The sequence below is a fragment of the Scyliorhinus torazame genome, chromosome 22 (genome assembly GCF_047496885.1).
Source record: "Scyliorhinus torazame isolate Kashiwa2021f chromosome 22, sScyTor2.1, whole genome shotgun sequence".
Lineage (NCBI taxonomy): Eukaryota > Metazoa > Chordata > Chondrichthyes > Carcharhiniformes > Scyliorhinidae > Scyliorhinus > Scyliorhinus torazame.
The window spans coordinates 108,525,942-108,549,681 of record NC_092728.1 but is presented as its reverse complement, the minus strand read 5'-3'; the positions used below and the strand labels follow the sequence as shown (position 1 = coordinate 108,549,681).

Sequence of the window (23,740 nt, the reverse complement as noted above, 5' to 3'; positions counted from 1 at the left end):
TAATTTATTGAAACGTCTCAGGATTTGGTGCCAAATTTTGTTTGATGCTCCGATGAAGCATGTTCATGTTAACGATGTTTCAGGTGTGGGCAGATCCGTTGCTGGGGAAATGTCTTGACTTTCACGGAGTCGAACAAACTGTAAAAAGAGGCTCAGCCCCACTTTCAGATGCTTTATTTTCTACACAAATATAAATTGCACTGTACAATTAACAACATCTTGCACCTGTAGAAGGGCTCAGCCACTCCCAGAATCAGCTCCGATCTCCAACTTTCTGACTCATTCCACGGTTGTTGGGTCTTTGAAGGGCCCATTCCTTCAACTTCTTCTTTGTAAATGGATGTGGTTCGGTCTGTATTGGGTGGGGTGAAACACATATTGCACATCAGGTGTCTTCCTTCAGAGAGCAGACACAAGGCCATTCGGCCCCTCAAGATTGGGATTCAATCAGGTTAGGTCTGATCTATGGCACAGCCCAACCACACTGACTCAATTCCCCTTAATACCCACCCACCCACAATCTGTTAACTCTTTTGAAAGCTCCCTCCCAGCTGTCCGCATAATCTAGTCTATTGGGTGGTTTGTTTTTTACTCTTCGAGCTCTGTCCAGTTCTGGGCCCCACACCTCAAACAATATAGATGGGGGCAGAGGGAGGTTGCTGTGGGGTAGGGGGGCAGAAGGAGGTTTCTCTAGGGTAGGGACAGGGAGGTTTCTGTGGGGTAGGGGGCAGAGAGGGAGGTTTCTGTGGGGTAGGGGCACCGAGGGAGGTTACGGAAAGCGAGCGGATGGAATGTAACTGAACGGTAGAAGAGACCCGATGGGCTAATTGGCTTAAATTCTGAAGAACAGCAGAAATTATAAACATTGCTTTAGTGTTCTTGTGAGATGGGTGCAGTTTTTACCTTTTTCCGTTTCCTTAGCATCTCAACTTCCATTTTTTCACTGGGATTATCCTCCTTTTTCAGGAGCAACTCTGCCCCTTTGTCATCATTTCTGTTGAAGAGCTTTGCTGCAAGATAAACATCAGGACTCAGGTCACAGCCCAGTAATGTGAGGGAGCTGGGTTATCAGTAGAAATAGTGCTAGGGAGAGGGGTTACTGAGTGACAGTGAGGGAGCTAGATTAACATCAGCAAATGTACATGATGGGCAGCATGGTGGCCCAGTGGTTAGCACTGCTGCCTCACATTCGATCCTGGCCCCAGGTCACTGTCCGTGTGGAGTTTGCACATTCTCCCCATGTCTGTGGGTCTCAACCTCACAACCCAAAGATGTGCAGGGTGGATTGGCCACGCTAAATTGCTCCTTAATTGGAAAAGAATATAATAATAGTAATCGCTTATTGTCACAAGTAGGCTTCAATGAAGTTACTGTGAAAAGCCCCTAGTCGCCACATTCCGGCACCTGTTCGGGGAGGCTGGTACGGGAATTGAACCCGCGCTGATGGCCTTGTTCTGCATTACAAGCCACTGTGCTAAACCAGCACTGTGGGTACTCTAAATTTATGGGGGTGGAAATTTATAGAAAATAAAAGCAAAAGTACATTATTCTCCGAGTAGACAAGGTTAAGGAGAGTTTATTTTTGATGTGATGCGCTGCCTGAAAGATTGGTGGAAGCAGACTCGGTGGTAACTTCCAAGAGAGATAGAGGAGCAGATAGAGAGATTTTGGATAGGTGCAAAAGTAACAGGGTTGTTGTGGTCGGAGATTTTAATTTCACCGATATTGACTGGGACTCACTTAGTGCTAGGTGTTTGGATGGGGACAGTCAAAACCCTTGAGTATAAGGAAGGTACTGAAGTGGGAAATTAGGAGAGGTCATGAAAAGTCCTTGGCAAATTGGGATTCACCATAACCTAAGCTTTTTATTCATGTAAAAAGCAAGAGGATGGCCAGGGAAAGGATTGGACCACTCGAGGACAGTGGGGGGAATCTATGCGTTGAGTCAGAGGAAATGGGCGAGGTACTAAATGAGTACTTTGCATCAGTATTCACCAAAGAACAGGACTTTGTGGAAGATGATTCTTGGGTAGGGTGTGTGGACAGTCTGGATCATGTTAACATCGAAAAGGAAGAGGTATTGGGTCTTTTAAAAGATAAGTCTCCTGGGCCAGATGGGATTTACCCCAGAATACGGAGGGAAGCAAGGGAGAGAATTGCTGGGGCCGGGGCCTTGACTGACATTTTTGTATCCTCATTGGCTGCAGCTGAGATCCCAGAGAACTGGAGAATAGCTAATGTGTTGCCACTGTTTAAGAAAGATAGGGATAATCCTGTAAACTATAGGCCGGTGAGCCCACGTAGTAGGTAAATTATACCCATATGGAAACAAATGGACTCATAAGCGATAAACAGCATGGTTTTATGAAGGGGAGGTCGTGCCTCACTAACTTCATCGGGTTTTTTGAGGAGGTGACAAAGGTGATTGATATGGGGAGGTGAATGTTGTTTACATGGACTTCAGTAAAGTCTTTGACAAGGTGCCTCATGGCAGACTGGTACAAAAGATGAAGTCACACGGGATCAGAGGTGAGGTGGTAAGACGGATACAGAAGGCAAAGGGTAGCAGTGGAAGGTTGTGACTGGTGGTGTTCCACAGGGATCGGTTCTTGGGCCTTTTGATTGCCGTGTACATAAACGATTGAGGAAAACGTAGCCGGTCTGATTAGTACGTTCGCGGATGACACCAAGGTTGGTGCAGTGGCAGATAGTGTTGAGGCTTGTCAGAAGATACAGCAAGACAGATAGGTTGCGGGCAGCACGGTGGCGCAGTGGGTTAGCACTGCTGCCTCACAACGCCGAGGTCCCAGGTTCGGTCCCGGCTTGGGTCACTGTCCGTGTGGAGTTTGCACATTCTCCCAGTGTTTGCGTGGGTTTCGCCCCCACAACCCAAAGGTGTGCAAGATAGGTGGATTGAACACGCTAAATTGCCCCTTAATTGGAAAAAAAATGAATTGGGTACACTAAATTTATTTTAAAAAAAGACAGGTTGGAGAATTGGGCAGAGAATGGCAAATGGAGTTTAATCCGGACAAATATGAGCTAATGCATTTTGGTAGGTCTAACATAAATGGGGAAATATACCGTAAATGGTAAAACTCTTAGGAATATAGGAAGTCCGAGATCTGGACGTGCAGGTCCAAGAAGGTGGCAACACAAATGGGCAAGGTAATTCAGAAAGCATTCGGAATGCTTGCCTTCATTGGAGGGGGCACGAGTATAAAACTGGCACGTCATGTTGCAGTTGTATAGAACCTTGGTATGGCCGCACTTGGAATATTGCGCACAATTCTGGTCGCCACACTACCAGAAGGATGTGGAGGGTTTGGAGAGGGTGCAGAGGAGGTTTATCAGGATGTTGCCTGGTCTGGAGGGTGTTAGCTATGTGGAGAGGCTGAATAAACTCGGACTGCTTTCATTAGAAAGACAGAGGTCTACAAGATTATGAGGGGCATGGATAGAGTGGATGGGGGCATAGGTTTAAGGTCCGTGGGGCAAAGTTTAGAGATGTGTGAGGCAGATTTTTTACGCAGAGGATGGTGAGTGGCTGGAACGCGTTGCCAGGGGAGGTTGTGGAAACATACATTATCGGTGTTCAAAAGGCATCTCGATAAACACATGGATAGGACGGGTATAGAGGGATACGGCACAAGGAAGTGCTGAGAGTTTTGGCCAAGGGTGGTATCACCGGTACAGGCTTGGAGGGCCGAAGGGCCTGTTCCTGTGCTGTATTGTTCTTTGTTCTAGATAAATACTTTTAAGGTGGGTAATGTGCAGGGGAATGGGAACAACTGGATAGGGTCAGCACAGGGAGGATGGGCTTCAGTGCTGACCCACACGTCTCAGGCCCCTAAACCACTAGTCAGTTTCAGACTAAAGGTTACGGCCTCAAAGCACTCACCTGGGTACAGGTCACTCATACTGTCTTCCGAGTTGTCACTCTCACTTCCATCATCACCCTCGTCTGGCTTCCAGAATGACTTCTGATTGTGAGAATGCTCTTTACTGTCAGATTTCCCAGTCCGTTTCTTCTGCGACAGGCATGCCGGAACGAAGGGGACCCCGAGAGCAGAACACTCATTAACTGGATCGGGATCGAAGGACACCGTGTTAGAGGGACACAGCACGAGGGCGACACTGCACCCCACTGTTCTCACCCATGATTCACTGACACACGCCAGCATCTTGGCAATACAGACTTGTAATGCATGTCAGGACAACAGTTCTGTCACTCCCACGCTCAGATACGCAACTTTCACACGAGCTGCTCACCAGTAGTGGGTTACAGACTGGAATCGAACAGAGGGGTTCGGGGTAGGTTATACACAGAACAACAGATACCCGGTAGTGAGTTACAGACTGGAATCTAATCGAGGGGTTCAGGGTGGTTTATATATAGAATAACAGATACCCGGGAGTGAGTTACAGACTGGAATCTAATCGAGGGGATCGGTGTGGTTTATATATCGAGTAACAGATACCCGTGAGTTAGTTACAGACTGGAATCTAAGCGAGGGGTTCTGGATGGTTTATATATAGAATAACAGATACCCGGGAGTGAGTTACAGACTAGAATCTAATCGAGGGGTTCTGGATGGTTTATATATAGAATAACAGATACCCGGGAGTGAGTTACAGACTGGAATCTAATCGAGGGGTTCGGGCTGGTTTATATATAGAATAACAGATACCCGGGAGTGAGTTACAGACTGGAATCTAATCGAGGGGATCGGGGTGGTTTATATATCGAGTAACAGATACCCGTGAGTTAGTTACAGACTGGAATCTAATCGAGGGGTTCAGGGTGGTTTATATATAGAATAACAGATACCCGGGAGTGAGTTACAGACTGGAATCTAATCGAGGGGATCGGGGTGGTTTATATATCGAGTAACAGATACCCGGGAGTGAGTTACTGACTGGAATCTAATCGAGGGGTTCGTTGTGGGGGAGGGTTATAGAGTCAGGCCTACAGCGCAAAGCTCGTCAGCCCCTCACATCTTTGTGGGTCAATAACAACCACCTAACTATTCTAATCCCATTTTCCAGCATTTGGCCCATAGCCTCGCCTGCCCTGGCATCGCAAATGAACATCTAAATACTTCTTAAATGTGCTAAGGGTCTCTGCCTCCACCACCCTTTCAGGCTTGGTTAAAAAGCTTTTTTCTCACATCACCTCTTGCCCCTCGCCTTACATCTATGTTTCTTGGTCATTGATTCCTCCACCAAGGGGAAAAGTTTCTTCCTGTCTATTCTATCTGTGCCCATCGTAATTGTATACATCTCAATCATGTCTCTCAATCATGTCCCTCCCTCAACCTCCTCTGCTCCAAGGAAATCAACCCAGTCTATCCAATCGCTCTTCAGAACTAACACTCTCCAGCCCAGGCAACATCCTGGCAAATCTCCTCTGCACCCTTTCCAGTGCGATCACATCCCTCCTATAACGTGGAGTCCAGAACTGCACACAATACTCTAGCTTGTCCTAACCAATGTATTATACAGTTCCAGCACAACCTCCCTGCTCTTAAACTCTATGCCTCGGTTAATAAAGGCAAGTGTACCATCTGCCTTCTTAACCACTGTATCCACCTGCTCGGTTACCTTAAGGGACGGGTGTACATGCTCACCAAGGTCCCTCTGATCCTCGGTGCTTCCCAGTATCAGAAAAGTGGCTCACTGTGGGCGGGACCTACTTCAGGTCATCGCCCAGGGGGTCATACTATCGAACGTCCCACCCTACCTCCGAACGGAGCTCCTCCTCCCCAACCTCCATCTATTGCTTTTGTCCCCCTGGCCGGGGATGAGGTATTAGAAGGGGGAATTAGAGGGGGGATTCCAAGTCTCCATCAAAGAGAAACGGAACCATATTTTTTGGTCTGGATGGCATGTGGCGCCGCGCATGCAAGAAGGTGGGGCACGTGAAGCTGCCACGGCCACCTCGGCGGCCACAGCTGGCACCGCCACCCTCTCCCAACGTTACCAACACCCACCTTCGAGGCAAGACCACGCAGGCACCTACTGACACCACAGCTGCCGGCGTGGAGGAGGGGAGGCGTCCGCCGGAGCACAAGCGAGGCAGGTGTTCGCACCAGGCACCCCCGACACTCGGCCTTGAGAACCCCGAGCCCCAGAACACCCGCTTGGGGGCTACTGAAACAACTTGCCCCACCTCATCCCGGCGGATTGATGCCTCAGCATCGGGTACTAGGCCTGGCATCACTCCAACACGGGTCAGCAGTAATGCGCGCGACCCTGAACTGGTGCAGAAAGCAACCAAATAACTGAGGGGCGATGAGGATCGAGGTTTCCTTGGCGTCGGCCACCCCTCCCCATAGGTGCGCCACTCCTTGCGGTGGGGGGAGAGAAAAACATTACAATTCTCCCCACCCACCCCCGCCACGGAGAAACCAGCCCCTGCCCCTCGGCCTCTCGACATCACACCACACCGCCGCAAGTAACGAGAAGCATGTACTTACCCCTGAGCTGTGCAGCCACCCCCCCCCCCGGGGCTGGGGGCAAGCGTGGCACACCCCCGGGGCTGGGGGCAAGCGTGGCACACCCCCGGGGCTGGGGGCAAGCGTGGCACACCCCCGGGGCTGGGGGCAAGCGTGGCACCCCCCCGGGGCTGGGGGCAAGCGTGGGACACCCCCGGGGCTGGGGGCAAGCGTGGGACACCCCCGGGGCTGGGGGCAAGCGTGGGACACCCCCGGGGCTGGGGGCAAGCGTGGGACACCCCCGGGGCTGGGGGCAAGCGTGGGACACCCCCGGGGCTGGGGGCAAGCGTGGGACACCCCCGGGGCTGGGGGCAAGCGTGGGACACCCCCGGGGCTGGGGGCAAGCGTGGGACACCCCCGGGGCTGGGGGCAAGCGTGGGACACCCCCGGGGCTGGGGGCAAGCCTGGGACACCCCCGGGGCTGGGGGTAAGCCTGGGACACCCCCGGGGCTGGGGGTAAGCCTGGGACACCCCCGCGGCTGGGTGCAAGCGGGACCTCCGAGGGCTTATTCCACCCGGTAAAATTCTGCACCCTGGAGGCGTACAAGACAAAGGGGGCTGCGGCAGCTCCCTCTGGGCCATTCGGTGGAGGACCCCCTTCTCCACCCCAACCTCCGGGCCAGCTATCTCCATTCTGGAGCTTTTCCCTGAATTGTGCCTGGATCTATTCGATGGTCCCGTACAGCAGCAGGAACGGGGTCTGAGCTGCCGCCTCCTTCTGGCCCGATACCCCGAGAAGAGCCCGAATGTCGACGATCCGGGGGTTGGGATCGAGACAGACCCAGGGCAAATTGGTTGTTCTGTGCCATCGGTCATTGTCAATGTGACAGGGGGCTCAGTTCCAGACGTGATTGCCCGGAGGAGGCATCTGTGCTCGGTGAGGGGCATGGGGGATGTTTTGAGTCCATCCTTAGCGAGGTAGTGGACTCCCACGTGCGGAAGACGCAGACGCAACCGAGCAGCATCGGCTTAAATGTTTCCCCGCCGGACTCCGGTGGGAGTGGAGGGGCACATTCTCCTCGGAGCTCTCCGAGCACCAAAAAGGTGATGGTGAAGGTGCCACCTTATTGTCCTAGGGGGAAGTGTTTGCTAGAGCTGTTGGGGAGGGTTTAAACAGGGGGATGGGAACCAACGCAGGAAGTCGGAAGGTAGTAAAACAGGGACAGAAACAAAAGGCAGTAAGGGTATGGCAGAAAATGGCAGTATGGCAGAGAAACCATAGTCAAAAACCAAAAAGGGCGACAGTACAAGGTACAGTGACTGAGGGGAGCTCAGTGAATAGGACCAGGAATACTAAAAGGAATAAAATGGGAAGTAAAAATATAAATGGTAGGCGACGCGGCAGGTTGTTACATGAAGATAGGAGTTCAACGACAAGGAAAATTAGGAGAAAAGTTAAGAGGAAATATAACTTAGGAGAGGTTACTGATAGAGGTGTTAAGATTCAAAACAGAGGTATAAAAGCCAACATAAGTGTACTTTACCTGAATGCCCGTAGCATTCGGAATAAGGTAAATGAGTTGATGGCGCAAATCATCGTGAATGACTATGATTTAGTGGCCATTACTGAAACATGGTTAAAGGATGGTCAAGACTGTGAGTTAAATATCCGAGGGTATCAAACTATTCGGAAGGACAGAGTGGGTGGTAAGGGAGGTGGTGTAGCTCTGTTATTTAAGGATGACATCCGGGCAATAGTAAGGGATGGCATCAGTGCTATGGAGGATAAGGTTGAATCCATTTGGGTGGAAATCAGGAATAGTAATGCGAAAAAGTCACTTATAGGAGGAGTCTATAGGCCACCAAATAGTAACATTATGGTGGGGCAGGCAATAAACAAAGAAATAACTGATGCATGTAGAAATGGTACGGCAGTTATCATGGGGGATTTTAATCTACATGTCGATTGATTTTACCAGCCTCCCCGAACAGGCGCCGGAATGTGGCGACTAGGGGCTTTTCACAGTAACTTCATTTGAAGCCTACTTGTGACAATAAGCGATTTTCATTTCATTTCATTTCAGGTCGGTCAAGGCAGCCTTGAGGAGTTTATAGAATGTATCCGCGATAGTTTCCTAGAACAGTATGTAATGGAACCTACGAGGGAACAAGCGGTCCTAGATCTGTTCCTGTGTAATGAGACAGGATTGATTAATGATCTCATAGTTAGTGATCCTCTCGGAAGGAGCGATCACAATATGGTGGAATTTAAAATGCAGATGGAGGGTGAGAAGGTAAAATCAAACACTAGTGTTTTGTGCTTAAACAAAGGAAATTACAATGGGATGAGAAGAGCTAGCTAAGGTAGACTGGGAGCAAAGACTTTATGGTGAAACAGTTGAACAGTGGAGAACCTTCCAAGCGATTTTTCACAGTGCTCAGCAAAGGTTTATACCAACAAAAAGGAAGGACGGTAAAAGGAGGGAAAATCAACCGTGGATATCTAAGGAAATAAAGGAGAGTATCAACTTGAAGGAAAAAGCATACAAAGTGGCAAAGATTAGTGGGAGACTAGAGGACTGGGAAATCTTTAGGGGGCAACAGAAAGCTACTAAAAAAAACTATAAAGCTGTTTAGCACAGGGCTAAATCGCTGGCTTTGAAAGCAGACCCAGGCAGGCCAGCAGCACGGTTCAATTCCCGTAACAGCCTCCCCGAACAGGCGCCGGAATGTGGCGACTAGGGGCTTTTCACAGTAACTTCATTGAAGCCTACTTGTGACAATAAGCGATTTTCATTTCATTTCAAGAGTAAGATAGATTATGAGAGTAAACTTGCTCAGAATATAAAAACAGATAGTAAAAGTTTCTACAAATATATAAAACAAAAAAGAGTGGCTAAGGTAAATATTGGTCCTTTAGAGGATGAGAAGGGAGATTTAATAATGGGAGATGTCCAAAGATGTGGGGGTTTGGTGGATTGGCCATGATAAATTGTCCTTAGTGTCCAAAATTGCTCTTAGTGTTGGGTGGAGGTGTTGACCTTGGGTATGGTGCTCTTTCCAAGAGCCGGTGCAGACTCGAAGGGCCGAATGGCCTCCTTCTGCACTGTAAATTCTATGATAATCTATGATTAATCTAGGACAAAGGTTCGGCACAACATCATGGGCCGAAGGGCCTGTTCTGTGCTGTATTTTTCTATGTTCTATGAGGAAATGGCTGAGGAACTGAACAGGTTTTTTGGGTCGGTCTTCACAGTGGAAGACACAAATAACATGCCAGTGACTGATAGAAATGAGGCTATGACAGGTGAGGACCTTGAGATGATTGTTATCACTAAGGAGGTAGTGATGGGCAAGCTAATGGGGCTAAAGGTAGACAAGTCTCCTGGCCCTGATGGAATGCATCCCAGAGTGCTAAAAGAGATGGCTAGGGAAATTGCAAATGCACTAGTGATAATTTCCCAAAATTCACTAGACTCTGGGGTGGTCCCGGCGGATTGGAAATTAGCAAACGTGACACCACTGTTTAAAAAAGGAGGTAGGCAGAAAGCGGGTAATCATAGGCCAGTGAGCTTAACTTCGGTAGTAGGGAAGCTGCTGGAATCTATCATCAAGGAAGAAATAGCAAGGCATCTGGATGGAAATTGTCCCATTGGGCAGACGCAGCATGGGTTCCTAAAGGGCAGGTCGTGCCTAACTAATTTAGTGGAATTTTTTGAGGACATTACCAGTGCGGTAGATAACGGGGAGCCAATGGATGTGGTATATCTGGATTTCCAGAAAGCCTTTGACAAGGTGCCACACAAAAGGTTGCTGCATAAGATAAAGATGCATGGCATTAAGGGGAAAGTAGTAGCATGGATAGAGGATTGGTTAATAATTAATAGAAAGCAAAGAGTGGGGGTTAATGGGTGTTTCGCTGGTTGGCAATCAGTAGCTACTGGTGTCCCTCAGGGATCAGTGTTGGGCCCACAATTGTTCACAATTTACATAGATAATTTGGAGTTGGGGACCAAGAGCAATGTGTCCAAGTTTGCAGACGACACTAAGATAAGTGGTAAAGCAAAAAGTGCAGAGGATACTGGAAGTCTGCAGAGGGATTTGGATAGGTTAAGTGAATGGGCTAGGGTCTGGCAGATGGAATACAATGTTGACAAATGTGAGGTTATCCATTTTGGTAGGAATAACAGCAAAAGGGATTATTATTTAAATGATAAAATATTAAAACATGCTGCTGTGCAGAGAGACCTGGGTGTGCTAGAGCATGAGTCGCAAAAAGTTGGGTTACAGGTGCAACAGGTGATTAAGAAGGTGAATGGAATTTTGTCCTTCATTGCTAGAGGGATGGAGTTTAAGACTAGGGAGGTTATGCTGCAATTGTATAAGGTGTTAGTGAGGCCACACCTGGAGTATTGTGTTCAGTTTTGGTCTCCTTACCTGAGAAAGGACGTACTGGCACTGGAGGGTGTGCAGAGGAGATTCACTAGGTTAATCCCAGAGCTGAAGGGGTTGGATTATGAGGAGAGGTTGAGCAGACTGGGACTGTGCTCGTTGGAATTTAGAAGGATGAGGGGGGATCTTATAGAAACATATAAGGTTATGAAGGGAATAGATAGGATAGATGCGGGCAGATTGTTTCCACTGGCGGGTGAAAGCAGAACTAGGGGGCATAGCCTCAAAATAAGGGGCAGTAGATTTAGGACTGAGTTTAGGAGGAACTTCTTCACCCAAAGGGTTGTGAATCTATGGAATTCCTTGCCCAGTGAAGCAGTTGAGGCTCCTTCATTAAATGTTTTTAAGATAAAGATAGATAGTTTTTTGAAGAATAAAGGGATTAAGGGTTATGGTGTTCGGGCCGGAAAGTGGAGCTGAGTCCACAAAAGATCAGCCATGATCTCATTGAATGGTGGAGCAGGCTCGAGGGGCCAGATGGCCGACTCCTGCTCCTAGTTCTTATTGCTGACATGGAGGTGACCATAGCCAGCCTCAACATTAACGGCAGCAGGGACGCGCTCCGCAGGCTCCAGAACTTCTCGGTCCTCCGGGACGGGAAGTATGCGGCATGCTTCCTGCAAGAAACCCACGCGGCTCCGCCAGACCCAGCCACGCGGCCCCGCCAGACCCAGCCACGCGGCCCCGCCAGACCCAGCCACGCGGCCCCGCCAGACCCAGCCACGCGGCCCCGCCAGACCCAGCCACGCGGCCCCGCCAGACCCAGCCACGCGGCCCCGCCAGACCCAGCCACGCGGCCCCGCCAGACCCAGCCACGCGGCCCCGCCAGACCCAGCCACGCGGCCCCGCCAGACCCAGCCACGCGGCCCCGCCAGACCCAGCCACGCGGCCCCGCCAGACCCAGCCACGCGGCCCCGCCAGACCCAGCCACGCGGCCCCGCCAGACCCAGCCACGCGGCCCCGCCAGACCCAGCCACGCGGCCCCGCGAGACACAGCCACGCGGCTCCGCGAGACACAGCCACGGGGCTCCGCCAGACCCAGCCACGGGGCTCCGCGAGACCCAGCCACGGGGCTCCGCGAGACCCAGCCACGGGGCTCCGCGAGACCCAGCCACGGGGCTCCGCGAGACCCAGCCACGCGGCTCCGCGAGACCCAGCCACGCGGCTCCGCGAGACCCAGCCACGCGGCTCCGCGAGACATAGCCACACGGCTCCGGGAGTGGCGAGGCGTCACCTAACCCCACGTTTCGGCGGGGTAGCTATCTAGTTGGCCCCACATTTTCAGCCAGAGGTTTTGGGGGTCAAGGAGCCAGTGCCAGGCCGGTTGCTGCACCTGACGGTCCACTCATCTTGGTACCATCGCCGCGAGCGAGTGCATTGTCCGGGGGGTGGGGGGGATTTTAATTGCACCCTCAGGACAATGGACCGCCTTGGTACCCAGTGCAGCTCTCGTGCGGCGGTGAAGTTAAGGAATCTGGTCGGGTTCTTTAACTTGGTGGACGTCTGGTGGACTCTCCAACCTGACTCCAGGGTCTTCACCTTTGTGAGGCCTGGGGTCGGGGTGTCCAGAATCGGCCGCCTCTACATTTCAAGGGCAGACCTGCCCCACATCCCGACAGGTGCTGTGCTCGACCACCGTAAGTTGCGGGTGGGGCTCGCCCTGTCACGCGCTCAGTCACGGTCCGCGTACTGGCATTTTAACAACCTGCTGCTGGAGGATGAGCGTTTCTGGACTGGCTGGAGAAGGAAGCAGAGAGGCTTCCCCACCTTGAGGCTATGGTGGGACGTGGGCAAGACTCATGTGTGCAAAGAGACATAGATAGGATGCAGAGCTGGGCTGAGAAGTGGCAGATGGAGTTTAACCCTGAAAAGTGTGAGGTTGTCCATTTTGGAAGGACAAATATGAATGCGGAATACAGGGTTAACGGTAGAGTTCTTGGCAATGTGGAGGAGCAGAGAGATCTTGAGGTCTATGTTCATACATCTTTGAAAGTTGCCACTCAAGTGGATAGAGCTGTGAAGAAGGCCTATGGTGTGCTCGCGTTCATTAACAGAGGGATTGAATTTAAGAGCTGTGAGGTGATGATGCAGCTGTACAAACCTTTGGTAAGGCCACATTTGGAGTACTGTGTACAGTTCTGGTTGCGTCATTTTAGGAAGGATGTGGAAGCTTTGGAAAAGGTGCAAAGGAGATTTACCAGGATGTTGCCTGGAATGGAGAGTAGGTCTTACGAGGAAAGGTTGAGGGTGCTAGGCCTTTTCTCATTAGAACGGAGAAGGATGAGGGGCGACTTGATAGAGGTTTATAAGATGATCAGGGGAATAGATAGAGTAGACAGTCAGAGACTTTTTCCCCGGGTGGAACAAACCATTACAAGGGGACATAAATTTAAGGTGAATGGTGGAAGATATAGGGGGGATATCAGAGGTAGGTTCTTTACCCAGAGAGTAGTGGGGGCATGGAATGCACTGCCTGTGGAAGTAGTTGAGTCGGAAACATTAGGGACCTTCAAGCAGCTATTGGATAGGTACATGGATTACGGTAAAATGATATAGTGTAGATTTATCTGTTCTTAAGGGCAGCACGGTAGCATTGTGGATAGCACAATTGCTTCACAGGTCCAAGGTCCCAGGTTTGATTCCGGCTTGGGTCACTGTCTGTGCGGAGTCTGCACATCCTCCCAGTGTGTGCGTGGGTTTCCTCCGGGTGCTCCGGTTTCCTCCCACAGTCCAAAGATGTGCAGGTTAGGTGGATTGGCCATGATAAATTGCCCTTAGTGTCCAAAATTGCCCTTTGTGTTGGGTGGAGGTGTTGACTTTGGGTAGGGTGCTCTTTCCAAGAGCCGGTGCAGACTCAATGGGCCGAATGGCCTCCTTCTGCACTGTAAATTCAATGATAATCTATGATTAATCTAGGACAAAGGTTCGGCACAACATCGTGGGCCGAAGGGCCTGTTCTGTGCTGTATTTTTCTATGTCTATGTTCTATGTGTGTACGTTCTGTCAGAGGAGTTTGCGAGGGAGTCGACAAAGAGGTGGAAATCCAGGGGCGAGGAGTTGGAGAAGGAGGTACTCGACCTGGAGTCACGTCTCGGTCAGCTCGATGAGGACCCAACCCTGCGGCTGGTGTACAGAGGGAAGGGTGCGCTGCGGGACCTGCAACTTGTCGGGTCCCATGGCGCAAACATGAGGTTGCAGATCCAGATCCTCCGGACATGGACCGCTTCATGTGTTCAAAACCTTTCGATTAGATTCCAGTCTGTAACATACTCCTGGTGATAGTGCGAGATTTCAACTTGCCCAACATTAACTGGCCACGCTAAATTGCCCCTTAATTGGAAACATTTTCTTACAACTTTGAACAATTGCACATCCAGCAATCCCTTTTAATTTTTAGTCTCTTCTCCACCTGAATTGCACTTACATTTCCTCAGCGCACTTTGATAGCGTTTTCCATTCACGTGGCGAAGAACGTGCTGGGGTATCTTGTTAATGTGACGGATAGTCAATTTACAGAACAGCTGATGCCTGAACAGATACAAGAAGAATTAAAGAAGGATCTTGCATTTGTATTTGGCACCTCAGAACATTCCAAATCTCTTTATCATAATTATAGTCGCTGTTGGACTGCAGGAAGAGCAACTGCCAGAGCACCCGGAGGAAACCCACGCAGACACGGGGAGAACGTGCAGACTCCGCACAGACAGTGACCCAAGCCGGGAATCGAACCTGGGACCCTGGAGTTGTGAAGCAACAGGGCTAACCACTGTGCTACCATGCTGTGGATTTTCGTTGCAAAGAACCTCTGACTGCATGGTGCTCCTGTGGCACAGGACCCGCCCGGCGATATCATAGAATTGGGCAGCACGGTGGCCCAGTGGTTAGCATTGCAGCCTCACGACGCCGAGGTCCCAGGTTCGATCCTGGCTCTGGGTCACTGTCCCTGTGGAGTTTGCACATTCTCCCCGTGATTGCATGGGTTTTACCCCCACAACCCAAAGATGTGCAGGGTCGGTGGATTGACCACGCTAAATTGCCCCTTAATTGGAAAAATGAATTGGGTCCTCTAAATTTATTAAAATAGATATCATAGAATTTACAGTGCAGGAGGAGGCCATTCGGCCCAGCACCCGCTCTTGGAAAGAGCACCCTACCCAAGGTCAACACCTCCACCCTATCCCCATAACTCAGTAACCCCAGCTAACCTTTTTTGGACACCAAGGGCAATTTATCACGGCCAATCTACCTAACTTGCACGTCTTTGGACTGTGGGAGGAAACCGGAGCACCCGGAGGAAACCCACGCACACACGGGGAGGATGTGCAGACTCCGCACAGACAGTGACCCAAGCCGGAATCGAACCTGGGACCCTGGAGCTGTGAAGCAACAGTGCCAACCACTGTGCTACCATGCTGCCCATATAGGGATAGCGCATATCTGCTCGGGACTGATCCCCCGACAGAGGGATGCACCCACAGGACGGACCCTCGAACGGGGCAGTGCTCCCTCTGTACTTGAATTGTGTTTGTCAGTCTGAATTTGTGCTCTCGTCTCTGAAAAGGATCATGATCTTAAAACCTGGGAGTGAGGGCAGCACGGTGGCGCAGTGGGTTAGCCCTGCTGCCTCACGGCGTGAGGTCTCAGGTTCGATCCCGGTTCACCGTCCGTGGAGTTTGCACATTCTTCCCGTGTTTACGTGGGTTTCACCCCCACCGCCCAATGATGTACAGGCTAGGTGGATTGGCCAAGCTAAATTGCCCCTTAATCGGAAAAAATGAATTGGGTACTCTAAATTTTTATTTTTTTTTTTAAACTGGGAGTGTTTGATGGGGACAATGTAGAGGCAGCTTTACTCTGTATCTTACCCTGTGCTGTACCTGTCCTGGGAGTGTTTGATGAGGACAGTGTAGAGGGAGCTGTACTCTGTATCTAACCCCGTGCTGTACCTGTCCTGGGAGTGTTTGATGGGGACAGTGTAGAGGGAGCTTTACTCTGTATCTAACCCAGTGTTGTACCTGTCCTGGGAGTGTTTGATGGTGACAGTGTAGAGGGAGCTTTACTCTGTATCTAACCCTGTGCTGTACCTGTCCTGGGAGTGTTTGATGAGGACAGTGTAGAGGGAGCTGTACTCTGTATCTAACCCCGTGCTGTACCTGTCCTGGGAGTGTTTGATGGTGACAGTGTAGAGGGAGCTTTACTCTGTATCTAACCCTGTGCTGTACCTGTCCTGGGAGTGTTTGATGGGGACAGTGTAGAGGGAGCTTTACTCTGTATCTAACCCTGTGCTGTACCTGTCCTGGGAGTGTTTGATGGGGACAGTGTAGAGGGAGCTTTACTCTGTATCTAACCCCGTGCTGTACCTGTCCTGGGAGTGTTTGATGGGGACAGTGTAGAGGGAGCTTTACTCTGTATCTAACCCCGTGCTGTACCTGTCCTGGGAGTGTTTGATGGGGACAGTGTAGAGGGAGCTTTACTCTGTATCTAACCCCGTGTTGTACCTGTCCTGGGAGTGTTTGATGGTGACAGTGTAGAGGGAGCTTTACTCTGTATCTAACCCTGTGCTGTACCTGTCCTGGGAGTGTTTGATGAGGACAGTGTAGAGGGAGCTGTACTCTGTATCTAACCCCGTGCTGTACCTGTCCTGGGAGTGTTTGATGGTGACAGTGTAGAGGGAGCTTTACTCTGTATCTAACCCAGTGCTGTTCCTGTCCTGGGAGTGTTTGATGGTGACAGTGTAGAGGGAGCTTTACTCTGTATCTAACCCTGTGCTGTACCTGTCCTGGGAGTGTTTGATGGGGACAGTGTAGAGGGAGCTTTACTCTGTATCTAACCCCGTGCTGTACCTGTCCTGGGAGTGTTTGATGGGGACAGTGTCGAGGGAGTTTTACTCTGTATCTAACCCCGTGCTATACCTGTCCTGGGAGTGTTAGATGGGGACAGTGTAGAGGGAGCTTTACTCTGTATCTAACCCCGTGCTGTACCTGTCCTGGGAGTGTTTGATGGGGACAGTGTCGAGGGAGTTTTACTCTGTATCTAACCCCGTGCTTTCCCTGTCCTGGGAGTGTTAGATGGGGACAGTGTAGAGGGAGCTTTACTCTGTATCTAACCCCGTGCTGTACCTGTCCTGGGAGTGTTTGATTGCTCTAAGAGAGATCGATTCTAAACATCTTAAAGGGCAGCATGGTAGCAGTGATTAGCACTGTGGCTTCACAGCTCCAGGGTCCCAGGTTCGATTCCCTGTTGGGTCACTGTCTGTGTGGAGTCTGCACGTTCTCCCCGGGTCTGCGTGGGTTTCCTCCCACAGTCCAAAGACATGCAGGTTAAGTGGATTGGCCATGAGAAATTACCCTTAGTGACCAAAAAGGTTAGGAGAGGTTATTGGGTTACGGGGATAGGGGGGGGGGGGGGAGGGGGGGGAAGTGAGGCTTAAGTGGGTCGGTGCAGACTCGATGGGCCGAATGGTCTCCTTCTGCACTGTATGTTCTACGTATGTTCGATCTTGCACTTACGGATTTTTTGTGCTGGGGACGACATGCGGCTCATACTGACTGTAGTTAAACGGTTCCTTCATTGTCAGGCGCTGATACTTCTTGCCCTTGGTGTAGGCTTGTAAATCTGCCAGTCGACATGGCAACTCGTGTCCGGTCAGAGAACATTTCACCTTCAACACATAGCAGAAATAAACTTTACAGTCAGAGGAAAACATTCCCAGTAACTTTGTTTCGATTTCACACCTTCAAAAGTTACAATGGGACGGCACGGTAGCACAGTGGTTAGCACTGCTGCCACACAGCTCCAGGGTCCCAGGTTCGATTCCCAGCTTGGGTCACTGTCTGTGCGGAGTCTGCACGTTCTCCCCGTGTCTGCGTGGGTTTCCTCCGGGTGCTCCGGTTTCCTCCCACAAGTCCCGAAAGACGTGCTTGTTAGGTGAATTGGACATTCTGAATTCTCCCTCTGTGTACCTGAACAGGCGCCGGAATGTGGCGACTAGGGGCTTTTCACAGTAACTTCATTGCAACGTTAATGTAAGCCTACTTGTGACAATAAATATTATTGATAGATTAATGTCCTCTTGGAGGGGCTGCAAGTAACCCTCTTCACCCAAAGGGGGCGCCCTTCAGCTATTTATGGGACTGAGAGCTTGTTGGGTTGGGGGGGGGGATGAAATGAAAATCGCTTATTGTCACAAGTAGGCTTCAAATGAAGTTACTGTGAAAAGCCCCTAGTCGCCACATTCCGGCGCCTGTTCGGGGAGGCTGGTACGGGAATTGAACCGTGCTGCTGGTCTGCTTTCAAAGCCAGCGATTTAGCCCTGTGCTAAACAGCTCTAAAGGGGCCTGTTATAATAAAAATAGTTAGGATCCTGAACAAGAACACAAACATTTGTAAAACTGTGATGTTGCTGCATTACAGGACAACACTGACCAAGAGATATCTTTTATGCTGAAACAAACTTCAATTTAAACAGAATTAAGCACAGTAGCAACAAAGGAATAACTTTACAATTCGATGAGGTTGAATTGATCAGGTGCAATATTTCACTCCAGGCCCCTCTCCCAAGCTCGATCCACATCTCCTCCTCCCATTTCCGCTTTATCCCCTCCTTCTCCATCTCCACAAACCACCCATATCTATCCCCAATCAGCCCCTCCGCCACCTCATCCGGAGTTACCCTATCGAACAGCGTGTGCTTTGGCAGCTGAGGGAACAAGGACAGCTCCTTTCGTGCACAATTCTGGACCCGAAAATATCCAAATTCAACTCCTCTTGGCAATTCGAACTTCTCCCGCAATTCTCCTAACCCTGTGAACGCCCCCTCTCCAAACTGGTCCCCGGCACAACAGGCCCATCGAGTTTGCACCGATGCACGAGAGACAACCGACCTGCCCACCTAACCCCATTTGCCAGCACTTGGCTCATAGCCTTGAACGTTATGACGTGCCAAGTGTTCATCCAGGTACATTGCATCTACCCCCCCGATGCCCACAGATTGGGGGTCAATATTGACATTCGTCCTATATCAAAGAGCCGACTCAACTGATTCCAGAGTTTGAGAGATGACAAAGACGGGACTACTAGTGTACCATCCCGGAGAAAATGGGAACGGGGCTGTTGCCAGGACCCTCAAAACTCATCCCCAGGTGGCCGCTTTCCCCCACTTTCTACATGCTTGCTGCCCATCAATAATAGTACAACAGGTATGGGAGCCCCCACACCCCACACGTTCCATGTTACTATACTGACCCCGTCCTCTACTAAGGTGCACCATCTCCACCGAACACAGATCTCACCCAGCCACCCGGCATCTCTCTAATCTGGGCCCACCCAAAACGGCCGCTACCTCCATCCTCTCCTAAACCCGACCAGAAAGCCAATCTGCGTCACCCGCCCCCCTCCCCGTCCTACCCTCCCATCACCCTTCCGCCCCGCCATTTAACACCCCTCCTCCTCGGTCTACCCACCGCAGCCTCCACCCCCACACTGCTTCCGTTTACGACTGGCGGAGAGGAAAAAAATTACAAATGGAATTCGACCTGCTCTCCACCGGGAAAGCAGTGAACCAGATACTGGGGACATTTTATGAACATGGAGACAAGGCTGGCTCACCAACTGAGAAAGCAGTCAGCCACGAGGGACATAGCACAGGCCAGGGACAGGAAGGCAAACTAGTCGCAGCACACCTCCGAGGCATAGAGGAAACTCGAAGATGAAGTGGTTCCTTGACAGGCTGGACATACCACCTGTGGGGGAGGAAAAGAGGTAGGGACTGGAAGCACCATTAGAACAGAAGGGAGTCATGGAGCGAATCCACTCCTTGCAGTCTGGGAGGGCACCGGGTGCAGACGGTTTCCTGGTGGACCTCGATATAAATTTGCGGCAGCACTGGCCCCACATCTGCAGGAGATGTTCGTCGCTCTTAGAGGTGTGGAGAGATGGGGTGGAGAGGCAGAGAGCACAGAGTCTCACTCTACACGGATGACCTGCTCCTCTATGTCTCGAATCCCCCTGACCAGCATTGGCAGGGAGAGTGCAGATAATCAAGATTAACCTACTGCCCATGTTCCTTTTCCTGTTCAGATCCCTTCCGATCTTCATGGGTTAAGATGGAAGAGAGCTCCTGTACGTGAACATCCCTTCGAGCACTGGCCACGACACAGTCCCAGCACCACCCCCCCCAGCCAGCCAGATACTGGTAGTGGCTACGCTGAGGACATGGAACCGTCTGTGGCACCTCAGTCTGACCCCGATGTACATATTCCCCCATCTGCAAAAAAAACAAAAATTCATCTCTGCGACGACGGACGCCTCGTTCAAAAGGTGGAGACGGGACGAAGGGACACGGACGGTAGGGAACCTATACGCAGGCGGCAGAGTAACGACCCTGGGGTAATTCACAGCTCCCGAAAGGGAACCAGCTTTCCACTCTGGGGGGGTGACACCAACACTCAGCACACATTTCCAACAAAAATCACCCACTAACTGGGTAGAAAATCTAAAGGGGTCGCGGGGGGGGGGGGGGGGGGGTTATTTGAAGGGGTCGGGGGTTATTTGAAGGGGTCGGGGGGGGGTTATTTGAAGGGGTCGGGGGGGGGGGGTTATTTGAAGGGGTCGGGGGGGTATTTAAAGGGGCCGGGGGGGGGGGTTATTTGAAGGGGTCGGGGGGGTATTTAAAGGGGCCGGGGGGGGTATTTAAAGGGGCCGGGGGGGGTATTTAAAGGGGCCGGGGGGGGGTATTTAAAGGGGTCGGGGGGGGGGGGGTATTTAAAGGGGCCGGGGGGGGGGGTATTTAAAGGGGCCGGGGGAGGGGTATTTAAAGGGGCCGGGGGAGGGGTATTTAAAGGGGCCGGGGGAGGGGTATTTAAAGGGGCCGGGGGAGGGGTATTTAAAGGGGCCGGGGGAGGGGTATTTAAAGGGGCCGGGGGGGGGGGTATTTAAAGGGGCCGGGGGGGGGTATTTAAAGGGGCCGGGGGGGGGTATTTAAAGGGGCCGGGGGGGGGGTATTTAAAGGGGCCGGGGGGGTATTTAAAGGGGCCGGGGGGGTATTTAAAGGGGTCGGGGGGGTATTTAAAGGGGCCGGGGGGGGTATTTAAAGGGGCCGGGGGGGTATTTAAAGGGGCCGGGGGGGTATTTAAAGGGGCCGGGGGGAGGGTATTTAAAGGGGCCGGGGGGGGTATTTAAAGGGGCCGGGGGGGTATTTAAAGGGGCCGGGGGGGTATTTAAAGGGGCCGGGGGAGGGGTATTTAAAGGGGCCGGGGGAGGGGTATTTAAAGGGGCCGGGGGGGGGTATTTAAAGGGGTCGGGGGGGGGGGGTATTTAAAGGGGTCGGGGGGGGGGTATTTAAAGGGGCCGGGGGGGTATTTAAAGGGGCCGGGGGGGTATTTAAAGGGGCCGGGGGAGGGGTATTTAAAGGGGTCGGGGGGGGGGTATTTAAAGGGGCCGGGGGTATTTAAAGGGGCCGGGGGTATTTAAAGGGGCCGGGGGTATTTAAAGGGGCCGGGGGTATTTAAAGGGGCCGGGGGTATTTAAAGGGGCCGGGGGGTATTTAAAGGGGCCGGGGGGGTATTTAAAGGGGCCGGGGGGGTATTTAAAGGGGCCGGGGGGGTATTTAAAGGGGCCGGGGGGGTATTTAAAGGGGCCGGGGGGGTATTTAAAGGGGCCGGGGGGTATTTAAAGGGGCCGGGGGGGTATTTAAAGGGGCCGGGGGGGTATTTAAAGGGGCCGTGGGTATATTTGCCGGCCCCGCTCTCACCCGGTTGTTGAGGCCGGGCTGCAGCGCCGGGTGCTGCCGGAAGAAGGCGGCCAGTTCCGGGCTCTGGGCCGCGGGCTCTGGGCTCGGCTGCGTCTCCATGGCGCCGTAATCGATCCGATTAGAATCCACTGTACTTCCGGCCCAGCATGTGCCGCCCGGAACCGGATATAGAAAGTGGCAGCACTTCCGGGTCTGAACACAAAACCTGCGCAAACTCCCTCCAGGCCGGAAACCCGCGGGACCGGAAGGGGCGGGACCAGGAGGGGCGGGGTGAAGTTCGTCGCTGCGGGAAGATGGCGGCTGTGAGAGTGTCCAGTTCCGGCAGTGACCCCGTCACAATGGCTCCATCCAATCACAGCCGCGCTGACCACATAGACTCCAGTCTGGTCAGCACGGAATGGCACAGTGGTCAGCACAGGGCAGCACAGTGGCGCAGTGGTCAGCACGGGGAGGCACAGTGGTCAGCACGGGGAAGCACAGTGGTCAGCACGGGGAAGCACTGTGGCGCAGTGGTCAGCACGGGGAGGCACAGTGGTCAGCACGGGGAAGCACAGTGGCGCAGTGGTCAGCACAGGGCAGCACTGTGGCGCAGTGGTCAGCACGGGGAAGCACTGGCGCAGTGGTCAGCACGGGGAAGCACTGTGGTGCAGTGGTCAGCACGGGGAAGCACTGTGGCGCAGTGGTCAGCACGGGGAAGCACTGTGGCGCAGTGGTCAGCACGGGGAAGCACTGGCGCAGTGGTCAGCACGGGGAAGCACTGGCGCAGTGGTCAGCACGGGGAAGCACAGTGGTGCAGTGGTCAGCACGGGGAGGCACAGTGGTGCAGTGGTCAGCACAGGGCAGCACGGTGGCACAGTGGTCAGCACGGGGAGGCACAGTGGTCAGCACGGGGAAGCACTGTGGCGCAGTGGTCAGCACGGGGAGGCACAGTGGTCAGCACGGGGAGGCACAGTGGTGCAGTGGTCAGCACAGGGCAGCACGGTGGCACAGTGGTCAGCACGGGGAGGCACAGTGGTCAGCACGGGGAGGCACAGTGGTCAGCACGGGGAAGCACTGTGGTGCAGTGGTCAGCACGGGGAAGCACTGTGGTGCAGTGGTCAGCACAGGGCAGCACGGTGGCACAGTGGTCAGCACGGGGAGGCACAGTGGTCAGCACGGGGAAGCACTGTGGCGCAGTGGTCAGCACGGGGAAGCACTGTGGCGCAGTGGTCAGCACGGGGAAGCACTGGCGCAGTGGTCAGCACGGGGAAGCACTGTGGCGCAGTGGTCAGCACGGGGAAGCACTGTGGCGCAGTGGTCAGCACAGGGCAGCACGGTGGCACAGTGGGCAGCACGGGGAGGCACAGTGGTCAGCACGGGGAAGCACTGTGGCGCAGTGGTCAGCACGGGGAAGCACTGTGGCGCAGTGGTCAGCACGGGGAAGCACTGGCGCAGTGGTCAGCACGGGGAAGCACTGTGGCGCAGTGGTCAGCACGGGGAAGCACAGTGGCGCAGTGGTCAGCACTGGCGCAGTGGTCAGCACAGGGCAGCACGGTGGCACAGTGGTCAGCACGGGGAAGCACTGGCGCAGTGGTCAGCACGGGGAAGCACTGGCGCAGTGGTCAGCACGGGGAAGCACAGTGGCGCAGTGGTCAGCACTGGCGCAGTGGTCAGCACGGGGAAGCACTGTGGCGCAGTGGTCAGCACGGGGAAGCACAGTGTCCAGCACGGGGAAGCACTGTGGCGCAGTGGTCAGCACGGGGAAGCACAGTGGCGCAGTGGTCAGCACTGGCGCAGTGGTCAGCACAGGGCAGCACGGTGGCACAGTGGGCAGCACGGGGAAGCACAGTGGTGCAGTGGTCCGCACGGGGAAGCACAGTGGTGCAGTGGTCCGCACGGGGAAGCACAGTGGTACAGTTGTTTAGTCCAGAATTGACCTTGTTGGTTTGTCTTTGGAATGATGCTGGTGCTTTCTTCATTCCAAACGGCATAACTTTAAACTGATACAGACCGTTTGGCATCAGAAAACCAAAACTTCCTCCACCCTGTCTGATAAAGGTGCTTGCCAGAATCCTTTCAGTAAGTCAAGTTTGGTAATAAAATTTGCTTGTCCCACCTTTTC

General features: G+C 52.6%; 1 protein-coding gene across 1 annotated transcript; it reads right to left on the bottom strand.

Annotated features, from left to right (window-relative positions):
* Positions 1–157: 157 nt before the first annotated feature.
* LOC140399347 (surfeit locus protein 2-like) lies at positions 158–21,812 on the bottom strand. Its single transcript, XM_072488907.1, has 6 exons — positions 21,640–21,812; positions 17,399–17,550; positions 14,314–14,417; positions 3,902–4,084; positions 904–1,010; positions 158–352 (listed from the first exon to the last, which is right to left on the bottom strand). Exons 1-6 carry the CDS (start codon positions 21,736–21,738, stop codon positions 254–256), a joined length of 744 nt encoding a protein of 247 aa, XP_072345008.1. The 5' UTR covers positions 21,739–21,812; the 3' UTR covers positions 158–253.
* Between the last annotated feature and the right edge of the window lie 1,928 nt (positions 21,813–23,740).